Source organism: Chlorocebus sabaeus, chromosome 6, assembly GCF_047675955.1.
Source record: "Chlorocebus sabaeus isolate Y175 chromosome 6, mChlSab1.0.hap1, whole genome shotgun sequence".
Taxonomy (NCBI): Eukaryota; Metazoa; Chordata; class Mammalia; order Primates; family Cercopithecidae; genus Chlorocebus; species Chlorocebus sabaeus.
In genome coordinates, this window is record NC_132909.1 from 12,059,385 (window position 1) to 12,070,811 (window position 11,427).

The following is an 11,427-nucleotide window of genomic DNA, read 5'->3' on the forward strand; positions in this document are numbered from 1 at the left end:
CCAAGAGACACGGTTGATGTGGGGGTGAGGGAAGGGCTCGGGTAGAGGAGGACCTTGGATCAGGGCTGCGGAGAACAAGGAACTGAGAAAGAGGAATTGCAGGTGGTTGAATGCAAAAGACTTGGAGGCTGTAAGCAGGGGAGAGTGAAGATAAATGGTACACATCTAGGAAGACACCCAGGTCTGTGACCTGGTTGACTGAGTGGACAGCAGATCTAACCCTAAGATGGTGATGCGAGAGAGGAGAAGGATTTGGTGTAAGACGTCAAGTTCATGGTAGGATTATTTTTTCTTTCTTTCTTTCTTTTTTAGAGAGACTGAGTCTGGCTCTGTCCCCCAGGCTGTAGTGTGGTGATGTGATCATAGCTCACTGTAGTCTTGATCTCCTGGGCTCAAGTGATCCTCCCACCTCAGCCACCTAAAGTGCTGGGATTCTGGGATTCCAGACGTGAGCCATTGTAGGATTTTTTTTTTTTTTTTTTTAAGTGTGAGATGCCCTTGGGACACTCTAAGGAGAAATCGTAGAGGCCATTGACTACGTGAGACTAGGAAGATCTATGATGGGGCTGGGTGACTTGAGCAGACATGGGGAGCACTGACTATGAGTAGGAGCTGTTGGGATCAGTGGGAGACTTTGGGCTACGAGTGGATCACTGGGACACTGGGGCACCGTGGGGATCAATAGAATTTGAGAATCAGAGGTGGGTTTTGGAGGACAAGTGAGGTTGTTGAAAATAAGAAAGTCATGGAAATATACATTGGAGGTTGGTGGAAAATATGAAGGATGTTTTGGGTTAGCATTAATCAATAGTGGGTCAGAGGAAGTCCTTTGAGTTGTGTGGGGACACAGGGATTTGGCGGGTCACCAAGGGTGGGGAAGAATGGTAGCAGATGCTGTGGTCATTCAGGGATTTGAATATGTCAGTGGGAAACATTGGAGGTAGGGGAGTGTATGTTGGGCGTCTAAGGAGAGACCAGGGTCACTTGGGGTCGGCTGTGACTTCATGGGAAGGCTGGACTATGGATGAGGGCTTCTTTGGTGGGGGGGGGGGGGTCCCTCCGTTGCTAGGCAAACGGTTCCCAGGGCGCGGTTGCTAAGGACTTGAGCTTTCTAACTGGCCACGCCTCTTTCCATTGCGGGATCCGCCTCCGCAGTCAACCACAAGTCGGTCACAGGCACAAAGACCGCGCCCACCTTCTCGCCCCGCCCACAGTCCCAGCACCGTTACCCGAGCGACCGTGGGGGTTCGTCCCGCCTCCGGACCTGGGTGCCAATCGAAGAGGCGTTGCCAGGGCGACGACTCCACCTTTTCCGGTGCGGGCCCGCGGCTTCCGGCAGGGGGCCCGGCTGCGGGCGGCAGTCCGGCAGCGGCGGGGCCCGGGGGGCGCCCAAGATGGCGGCGGGCGGCGCGGAGGGCGGCTCGGGCCCCGGTGCCGCCATGGGGGACTGCGCGGAGATTAAGTCCCAGTTCCGCACGCGCGAAGGTTTCTACAAGCTGCTTCCGGGCGACGGCGCCGCTCGCAGGTCGGGTCCGGCTTCCGCCCAGACCCCGGTGCCGCCCCAGCCGCCGCAGCCCCCGCCCGGCCCTGCCTCCGCCTCCGGTCCTGGCGCTGCAGGCCCCGCGTCGTCCCCGCCGCCCGCAGGCCCCGGGCCCGGGCCCGCGCTGCCCGCCGTGCGCCTCAGCCTCGTGCGCCTCGGGGAGCCCGACAGCGCCGGGGCCGGGGAGCCGCCCGCCACGCCCGCGGGGCTGGGCTCCGGGGGAGACCGCGTCTGTTTCAACTTGGGCCGTGAGCTCTATTTCTACCCAGGCTGCTGCCGCCGTGGGAGCCAACGGGTGAGCGGCTTGCATCGTGGGGCCCTGGGTGCTGAAAGGATGGACTTTCCAGAGAACTGATAGGAGGGTGCCTGAATTGATATAGGGCCCTGAGATAGGCATCCTAAATGTGATGGACGTCCTGGGGCGACAGCATTGGAGGGAGTACAAGATTCTGAAATGCGATGGGAGGCCCGCGGGGTGCTGGGCAGGCATCTTTGAGGTGATGGGGGAAATCCCCTTTACCCCCGTTATGCGTAGGGGTTCTGGGATGGCGAGTATTGGACATGATGGGGTATCTGAGATGAGGTGGGATCCCCCGGGTTCTGGGGTGGCAAGTATTCTGCAGGTAATGGGGAATCATGAGGTGATGCAAGCTCAGAGGTGATGGAGAACCCAGTATTGCATCCTGGAGGTGTTGGAGAGGGGCTTGAGATTGAGCCCAGGAATGTGGAGAAATCTAGAAGTGATGGAGGCCTTGAAGGTAATAGGGGATCCAGAAGCTGAATGGGATCCTAGAGAAAATTGGGGTCTGGAGGTCATGAGGGTCCTGGAGGAGATAAGCGTCTGGAAGCTGATGGGAGCTCTCAAGGGGATGAGAGGCTCTGGCAGGCGAATCTGCAGGTGTGATTCAGGGCATCTCTAAAGCGATGTGGTGAGAACCTTGGGAAACTTATGGTGGCCCCAGAAATGATGGGGCTCCTCAGAGCCCTGAGGTAGTAAATGGGCCTAAAATGTGGGAGACTATGAGTTTTGATGGGTCCCTGAACTGTGGCGGTTTAGGGATTCCAAAGTGAAGCGAATACTAGGATGTTAGGCTTTAGAGTCCTGGGAATTTGGGTGACCTTGAGGTTTGGGGGTCTTGGAATAGTGTGGTACTAGGTCCTAAGGGAGTTGCTGAGGCTATAGGGTGGAGTGGTGGGGCTAAAAGGAATCGGAGCTCAGGAGCTGTGTGGACCCAGAGCCCTGAAGTTGTGGACAAGGGTGTCTCTGAATTAGGGGTGACCCAACTTGGGGGAGGCACTGTGGTCAAGGGGGATCCTTACTATATCTTTTTTGTTACTCCGTCTGTGATTTAGGTCCCCTTCCCGTCTGTGGTTGCCCCCTCCTTCCCAATCCACCTACTCACCTCCCCACTTCCCTCTGGGTTCTAACCCTGCTTCCTCTTAGTGGTTTCCCCCAACCTCAACATCCTCTTCCTTCCCCTCAGTGGCATACACCATTAACTCCTTTTCTCCCACCCCTCAAGTCCATTGACCTCAACAAGCCAATTGACAAGCGGATCTACAAGGGCACCCAGCCCACCTGCCACGATTTCAACCAGTTCACTGCTGCCACCGAGACCATCTCCCTGCTGGTGGGCTTCTCAGCGGGTCAGGTGCAGTACCTCGATCTCATCAAAAAGGACACCAGCAAGCTGTTCAATGAGGAGGTGATTGCAGCCCCCAGAACCCCCAACTGCTCTGCCTTCTCACCTACCCACTATATGCCATTAGGTTGCAGCTGCCTGGGGAACAGTGTAGGCCTGAGAGAGGCAGGACCAGGGAGAGATGGAGAATGGGGTGACAGCAGCTAATGACAGCTGCACTGTACCCAGGCCCTATGCTGCATTACCCCTGTGCTGAATACTTTACTCCTTGAGTTTTATTTATTTATTTATTTATTTATTTTATTTATTTTTTTGAGACAGAGCGAGACTCCGTCTGTCGCCCAGGCTGGAGTGCAGTGGTGTGATCTCCGCTCACTGCAAGCTCCGCCTCCCGGATTCATGCCATTCTCCTGCCTCAGCCTCCTGAGTAGCTGGGACTACAGGCGCCCACCACCACGGCCGGCTAATTTTTTGTATTTTTAGTAGAGACAGGGTTTCATTGTGTCAGCCAGGATGGTCTCAATCTCCTGACCTCGTGATCCGCCCGCCTCGGCCTCCCAAAGTGCTGTTGTTACAGGCGTGAGCCACCATACCCGGTTTTTTGTTTTTAATTGTAATTGTAATTTTTATTAATTTTTTTTCCTTTTTGAGGCAGCATCTTGCTCTGTCACCCAGGCTAGAGCCCATTGGTACAATCTCTGCTCACTGCAACCTCTGCCTCCCCAGTTCAAGCAATTCCCCTGCCTCAGCCTCCTGAGTAGCTGGGATTACAGGTGCCCACCATCATACCTAGCTAATTTTTGTATTTTTGGTAGAGACTGGGTTTCACCACGTTAGCCAGACTGGTCTCAAACACCTGACCTCGTGACCCACCTGCCTCGCCCTCCCAAAATGCTGGGATTACAGGCGTGAGCCACCGCGCCTGGCCACTCCTTGAGTTTTCATCAACCAGTGGATACAGAAGTGTGCTGCCCATTTTGCAGATTAGAGAATTGAGGCTAGTAAATAAGTTGAGACTTAGTTGATACCCTTGCTGTTTGAGTTCTGGGCTCTGGAGGCTTTGGATTCAAAGCCCTGCTGCTGCACCACTTACTCACCATGTGACTTTGGGAAGGTGACCATTCTCTGAGCCTCACTTCTCCTTCTCTGCAAAATGGGATTCCAGTTCCTACCTTGCAGAACTGCTGTTGTAGAATCATACATGGAGATTGCTCAGTCCTGGGCCAACTTGGCCTACAAGGAGATACCAGTAAACGACCTTATCCACGAGCAGGGACTGCTCTTGGCTTCTGTCTCATTCTCTCTGGTCCAGAGGAGGTGTTCCATAAATATTCTCAGAATGAGTGAATGGCTGAAGGGAGTGAACGGAATAGTGAGTGGATTAAAAATTCATTAGCTCATCCATTCACAAATAGTTTTTGAGCATCCGTTCTGTGCCAGGCACCGTTCCCAGCAGTAGGGATATCACATCTCAGGGCCCTGGACAGGAGGCCCTGCCCTTTTGGAGCTTTCAGTCTAGCTGGGGAGACGGACAGTTAATCAAGTTAAGTCTTCATGTGTCAGCAGGTGATTAAGGCCTGTTTAGAAGAAACAGTGGGGAAGGGGCTGAGGGAAGCTTGAAGAGTCTAATAGGGTGGTCAGGAAAGCCCTCACTAAGAGCTGATATTAAAATAAAGACCTGAAGGAGGCAGGTGAGAAGAGTTGCCTGGGGAAGGGCATCTTTTTTTTTTTTTTCTTTCGAGATAGGGTCTCACTCTGTCGTCCATGCTGAAGTGCAGTGATACAGTCTTGGTTCACTGCAACCTCTGCCTCCCAGGCTCAAGCAGTCCTCCCATGTCAGCCTCCTGAGTAGCCGGGACTACAGGCATGCACCACCACAATTGGCTAACTTTTGTATTTTTCAGAGATGGAGTCCCTTTGTGTTGCCCAGACTGGTCTCAAACTCCTGGGCTCGAGCGATTCTCCTGCCTTGGCCTCCCAAAGTGCTGGGATTATAGGCGTGGGCCACCACACCCAGCCAAGAAGGACATTCTGAGTAGTGGGACCAGCTAGGACAAATGCAGGATAGCACAGAAGTCGTGTGGCCAGAGCAGTTACTGAGGGAAAGAGGATGGTAGATGAGTTCCAGGAAATAACAGAGGGGCCGGCTCATGGGGAGTCTGGAAGGCCGTGGAGAGACTTTGCCTTACTCTTAGTTGGAAACCTGTGGAGGAGTCTTTCTCGGTGGGGCTCACCTGAGCCCTGGAAGGCAGAAGTGACTGGAGTGATTATTTGCTTAGTTCTCCCAAGGATGGGAGGCCTCTCATCCTGGGAGAGCAGCTCCTTAGTTGCATATGCTGGCTGCCTGAGGGCATTAGGGCCCTGGGCTCTGGAACTCTGCTTGAGAGAGGCTGCTAAGCGTTCAGAGCAGGACCGTGCCAGGTGCTGACTGATACCTAACAGAGCATCGCTGTGGCTGCTGCAGGGGACAGACAGGCCCAGGCAGTGGTGCCTGAGGCCAGTCACACAACATTGCAGGCTTGGGGTGGCTGGATGGGATGGTGAGAGGAGGTCAGATTCTGGGTGTATTTTTTCTTTTTTTTTTTTTTTTTTTTTTTTGAGACGGAGTCTTGCTCTGTCACCCGGGCTGGAGTGCAGTGGCCGAATGTCAGCTCACTGCAAGCTCCGCCTCCCGGGTTTACGCCATTCTCTTGCCTCAGCCTCCCGAGTAGCTGGGACTACAGGCGCCCGCCACCTCGCCCGGCTAATTTTTTGTATTTTTAGTAGAGACGGGGTTTCACCGGGTTAGCCAGGATGGTCTCGATCTCCTGACCTTGTGATCCGCCCATCTCGGCCTCCCAAAGTGCTGGGATTACAGGCTTGAGCCACCGCGCCCGGCCATATTTTTTCTTTTGAGATGGAGTCTCGTTCTGTTGCCCAGGCTGGAGTACAGTGGCATGGTCTCCACTCACTGCAACCTCCGCCTCCCGGGTTCAAGCAATTCTCCTGCCTCAGCCTCCTGAGTAGCTGGGACTATAGGCGCCCGCCACCATGCCTGGCTAATTTTTGTATTTTTAGTAGAGATAGGGTTTCACCATGTTGGCCAGGCAGGTCTGGAACTCCTGACATTGTGATCCTCCCGCCCTGCCCTCCCGAAGTGCTGGAAGTACAGGTGTGAGCCACTGTGCCCGGCCGATTCAGAGTGTATTTTGAAGGTTGAGCCCACAAGATTTGTGGAAGGATTGGATGTGAGGAAAAGGGCAGGTGCTGAGGTTTTTTGTCTAAGCACCTAGCAGGATGGGGGTTGTCACTCATTTGTCCAGGAATTACCTTCAGGCCGCCTCCTACGTGCACTGCTTTAAAGAACAGCGAACCAAACAAAGATCCCTTCCTTTGGGGAGCTGGCTTTCTGTGAAGAAATTTCCTGCTTAAAGCCTGACATAGTAAAGATCAGAAGAGGGTTAGGTAGATAGAGCAGAGGTCCCCAACCTTTTTGGCAGCAGGGACTGGCTTAGGGAAGACAGTTTTTCCACGAACTGCTGGGGGGATGGTTTTGGGATGAAACCGTTCCACCTCTGATCATCAGGTGTTAGATGCTAACAAGGAGCGCACACCTAGCTCCCTTGCATGCGCAGTTCATGGTGGGGTTCGCGCTCCTATGAGGGTCAAATGGTGCACTGCTCCAGCAGGAGGCCGGGCTCAGGCTGTAATGCCTGCTCGCTCACCGCTCACCTGCTGCATGGCCCGGTTCCTAACAGGCCACGGACCACTACTGTTCCATGGCCCAGAGGTTGAGGACCCTGAGATACAGGACAATTCTATGGCAAGCAGGACTGTCCCCTCACCAAAGATGGGACATTGAGGCTCCTTCGAGCACCCTGTGGCCACCTTGCAGCAGCCCCTGTTCCCCCATGTCTTCATGACCCAGTATCCATCTGTCTTCCCCAGTTTGGGAGCTTCTCGTCGAGGAGGACCTGGGCCTGGTGTGGCATCTGCTGTGTGGGCGGGGCCATGTCCAATGGCCTTCTTGGGGACTTCAGGTTGGGGAGAAGGTCTGCCTGAGTTTTACTGCCTTCTCCCAACCCCACCCTGTCTCCCCTGGCAGCGGCTGATCGACAAGACCAAGGTGACGTATCTGAAGTGGCTGCCTGAGTCGGAGAGCCTGTTCCTGGCATCACACGCCAGTGGCCACCTGTACCTATACAACGTCAGCCACCCGTGCGCCTCGGCCCCACCCCAGTACAGCCTGCTGAAGCAGGGCGAGGGCTTCTCTGTCTATGCTGCCAAGAGCAAGGCGCCCCGCAACCCGCTGGCCAAGTGGGCGGTGGGCGAGGGGCCCCTCAACGAGTTCGCCTTCTCGCCTGATGGCCGGCACCTGGCCTGTGTGAGCCAGGATGGCTGCCTGCGCGTCTTCCACTTCGACTCCATGCTCCTGCGCGGGCTCATGAAGAGCTACTTTGGGGGCCTGCTGTGTGTGTGCTGGAGCCCTGACGGCCGTTACGTGGTGACGGGTGGTGAAGATGACCTGGTCACCGTGTGGTCCTTCACTGAGGGCCGTGTGGTGGCTCGAGGCCACGGCCACAAGTCCTGGGTCAACGCTGTGGCCTTCGACCCCTACACCACACGGGCAGAGGAGGCAGCGACAGCAGCGGGTGCTGACGGGGAGCGGAGCGGCGAGGAGGAGGAGGAGGAGCCCGAGGCTGCGGGCACAGGCTCGGCCGGGGGCGCCCCGCTCTCTCCACTGCCCAAGGCTGGCTCCATCACTTACCGCTTTGGCTCGGCGGGCCAGGACACGCAGTTCTGTCTGTGGGACCTCACTGAAGATGTGCTCTACCCGCACCCGCCCCTGGCCCGCACGCGCACCCTCCCTGGCACTCCTGGCACCACGCCACCGGCCGCCAGCAGCTCGAGGGGTGGCGAGCCTGGCCCGGGCCCACTGCCTCGCTCGCTGTCCCGCTCCAACAGCCTCCCGCACCCGGCGGGCGGGGGCAAGGCAGGCGGCCCGGGCGTGGCGGCAGAGCCTGGCACACCATTCAGCATCGGCCGCTTCGCCACGCTCACATTGCAGGAGCGGCGGGACCGGGGGGGCCGAGAAGGAGCACAAGCGCTACCACAGCCTGGGCAACATCAGCCGGGGTGGCAGCGGCGGCGGCGGCGGTGGGGAGAAGCCCAGCGGCCCTGTTCCCCGCAGCCGCCTGGACCCCGCTAAGGTGCTGGGCACCGCGCTGTGCCCGCGCATCCATGAGGTGCCCCTGCTGGAGCCCCTCGTGTGCAAGAAGATCGCCCAGGAGCGGCTCACAGTCCTCCTGTTTCTGGAGGACTGCATCATCACTGCCTGCCAGGAGGGCCTCATCTGCACCTGGGCCCGGCCGGGCAAGGCGGTGAGTGGCCCCATGCCAGCCTGCCGGGGACCTGGCAGGACCCTTGGTGGGAAGAAGCAGTCATTGGTAGAGAGAGGGCTTTGTTGTTGTCACAGCCTGTGGCTTTGTGGGGTGAGGGGAAGCCACAGAAATCTTAGTGTCTCAGAACAAGACCTGTCAGATCTTAGAGTGAGGGGGCTAGCCCCAGGTGGCAGGCAGCAGAGAGAGGGGTGGGTGTGAGAGCCAGCTGGGAGATGGGCGTCCAAGGCTGGCCGTCTGAAGGGCAGCAGATGGGCCCCGCATGGCCAAGTCTTACTGCCTGTCACTCGAACCAAAATCTATTTCTATTGAACATCTGTTTTTTAAATGGTGAAACTTTTTTGAGTACTTCAGGCCAAAACTCTAGGGGCGAGCTCAAGCCTGTGGGCATGGCTGCCAGCCTGGTTCTGGACTCAGGATCTGAGCCTCCTGCTGAAGGCACAGTCTGGGAATCCCAGGCCTGGGTTCCAGTCCCACTCCCTGTGTGATCCCGGACAAGGCACTGCTCCCTCTGACATCCAACTCATCACCTAAGTCTTAGAGCCTGTAGAATGGGCAGAGGGTGGATGCGTTTGCCTCCTGGGTGGGCTATGGCATTGGAAAGGTCACAGTAGGCAAAGCAGGCCTGGCACCTCGTAAGTTCGGAGCTTGTCTTGGGTGTCTCCGCTCCTTAGGGCTTGGACTCAGCTGCCCAGGGTCCTGGAGGCCGTGGCTTGGTTCCTCAGATCCTCGGTTTTGGTATTGTAGAGTCCTGAGTCCCTAGAACTTGAGAGTACAGTCTGAGTGCCTCAGAGGCAAGAGCGGTGGGATTTGGGGAGTCTGGTTGAGTCCTAAAAGAGACCCCTCTGTCTCCCTAGTTCACAGACGAGGAGACCGAGGCCCAGACAGGGGAAGGAAGTTGGCCCAGGTCACCCAGCAAGTCAGTGGTAGAGGTAGGACTGTCCCTGAGTTCTTTCCCCAGCACCTCAGGGTCCCTCCCAAGTTAGAAGGGAGCCCCAGTTTCCCCCTCCCCTCACACCCCTACCCTTACCCCATCATCTCACTCAGGATCTGCCGAGGACTTTGATTATTGAGTGAAAGTGCCGACTGCCAGGACAGGAAGCTAGCTAAGATGCAAATTCCCAACCTAGAGCAGCGGCCTCTGGGGGCTCTGGGGTGGACCCAAGGGCAAGGCCAGGGTGGCAGCAGCTTTGGGGACTCTGGGCTGGCTCCCTCCCCTTGACACTGGCTGAAGTCCAGGTGGTCTCTAACCCCTCCCATCTCTCCCTCTCATCTTCCCCAGGGCATCTCCTCCCAACCAGGCAACTCCCCGAGCGGCACAGTGGTGTGAAGCCATGGATATCGGGGCCCCTACCCCATGCCCCCAGCCTCCTAGCCATAACCCTCCCCGCTGACCTCATGGATCAACGTATTAACAAGACTAACTATGACAGATGGACTGCGCCGGTCCCCCAACCTGCACAAAATTTGGGGGCCCCCCAGACTGGCCCGGACACTGGGGGAATGTAATGGCCCTTGTGGCCTCAGCCTTGTCCCCCACCCACTGCCAAGTACAATGACCTCTTCCTCTGAAACATCAGTGTTACCCTCATCCCTGTCCCCAGCATGTGACTGGTCACTCCTGGGGAGAGACTCCCCGCCCTCGCCACAAGAGCCCCAGGTCTGCAGTGTGCCCCTTAGTTGAGTGGGCAGGGCTGGGGGTGGTCCAGCCCTCACCCGGCCCCCACCCCAGCTGCCCTTGCTATTGTCTGTGCTTTTGAAGAGTGTTAAATTATGGAAGCCCCTCAGGTTCCTCCCTGTCCCCCAGGACCTCTTATTTATACTAAAGTTCCCTGTTTTCTCAGCGGCTCTGTCCCCTTCGGAGGAGGTGGTGTAGAGGACCTGTGTGTGTGCTCTGCGGTTCCAGGCAGTCCATTTTCCCCAGAGGAGGAGTGCAGGCCTGCTCCTGGCCCAGCGCCTCCCACCCCTTTTCATAGCAGGAAAAGCCAGAGCCCAGGGAGGGAATGGACCTGCGAGTCACACGGCTGGTGACCCACACCAGCGACTGGAGCAGGGCCTTCTTGGGGAGAAGAGCATCCTGCCCGCGGCCAGGGCCCCTCATCAAAGTCCTCATTGGGTGTTTTTAAAATTCTCAAAACTGCCCAGAACCACATTTCCCAAGCCCTGCCCAGCAGGGACTCCTTGGTCCTTGCCTCGTTTCTCAGGCCTGGCCCTCTCAAGGCCCAGGCACCCCAGGCCAGCTGGAGGCCCCGACTTCCACTCTGGAGAACGGTCCATACTGGAAAGAAGAGCTCAGATCCCTCCTGGCTCTCAGAGCCGCAGGGAGTGTCTTCCCGCGCCACCCTCCACCCCCCGAAATGTTTCTGTTTCTAATCCCAGCCTGGGCAGGAATGTGGCTTCCCGGCCAGGGGCCACGGAGCTATTTTGGGGTCTCCTTTGCCTGGGGAGGGCTTGGCTCCACCACTTGCCTCCCCCAGGCTTTGGGCAGCAGGTCACCCCTGTTCAGGCTCTGAGGGTGCCCCCTCCTGGTCCTCTCCTCAGCACCCCTTCCCCACCTCCTGGAAAAAAAAAAAGTGTAAAGCAGAGAGCCTGAGGGCTAAATTTAACTGTCCGAGTCGGAATCCATCTCTGAGTCACCCAAGAAGCTGCCCTGGCCTCCCGCCCCCTTCCCAGGCCTCAGCCCCTTTCTCTCACCCAGCCCCCAGCCCCCAGCGCCCAGCGCCCAGCCCCCAGCCCCCAGCGCCCAGCGCCCAGCACCTAGCTCTGGAGCTTGTCAGGAGCAAGGGGGTGGTTGCTACTGGGTCACTCAGCCTCGACTGGCCCCGTTTCAGTAATGGGCAGGTTCCTCTTGGAATCCATCACACCT

At 57.2% G+C, this 11,427-nt stretch overlaps 1 protein-coding gene across 1 annotated transcript; it reads left to right on the forward strand.

The window, feature by feature from the left end:
• The first annotated feature begins 1,315 nt into the window (after positions 1 to 1,315).
• Positions 1,316 to 10,404, forward strand: DMWD (DM1 locus, WD repeat containing). The gene is given in 6 exon segments (XM_007997256.3): positions 1,316 to 1,835; positions 3,064 to 3,246; positions 7,268 to 8,245; positions 8,247 to 8,543; positions 9,419 to 9,493; positions 9,844 to 10,404. Coding segments are annotated over 6 exon segments (2,022 nt in total). The 5' UTR covers positions 1,316 to 1,394; the 3' UTR covers positions 9,892 to 10,404.
• Positions 10,405 to 11,427: the final 1,023 nt, after the last annotated feature.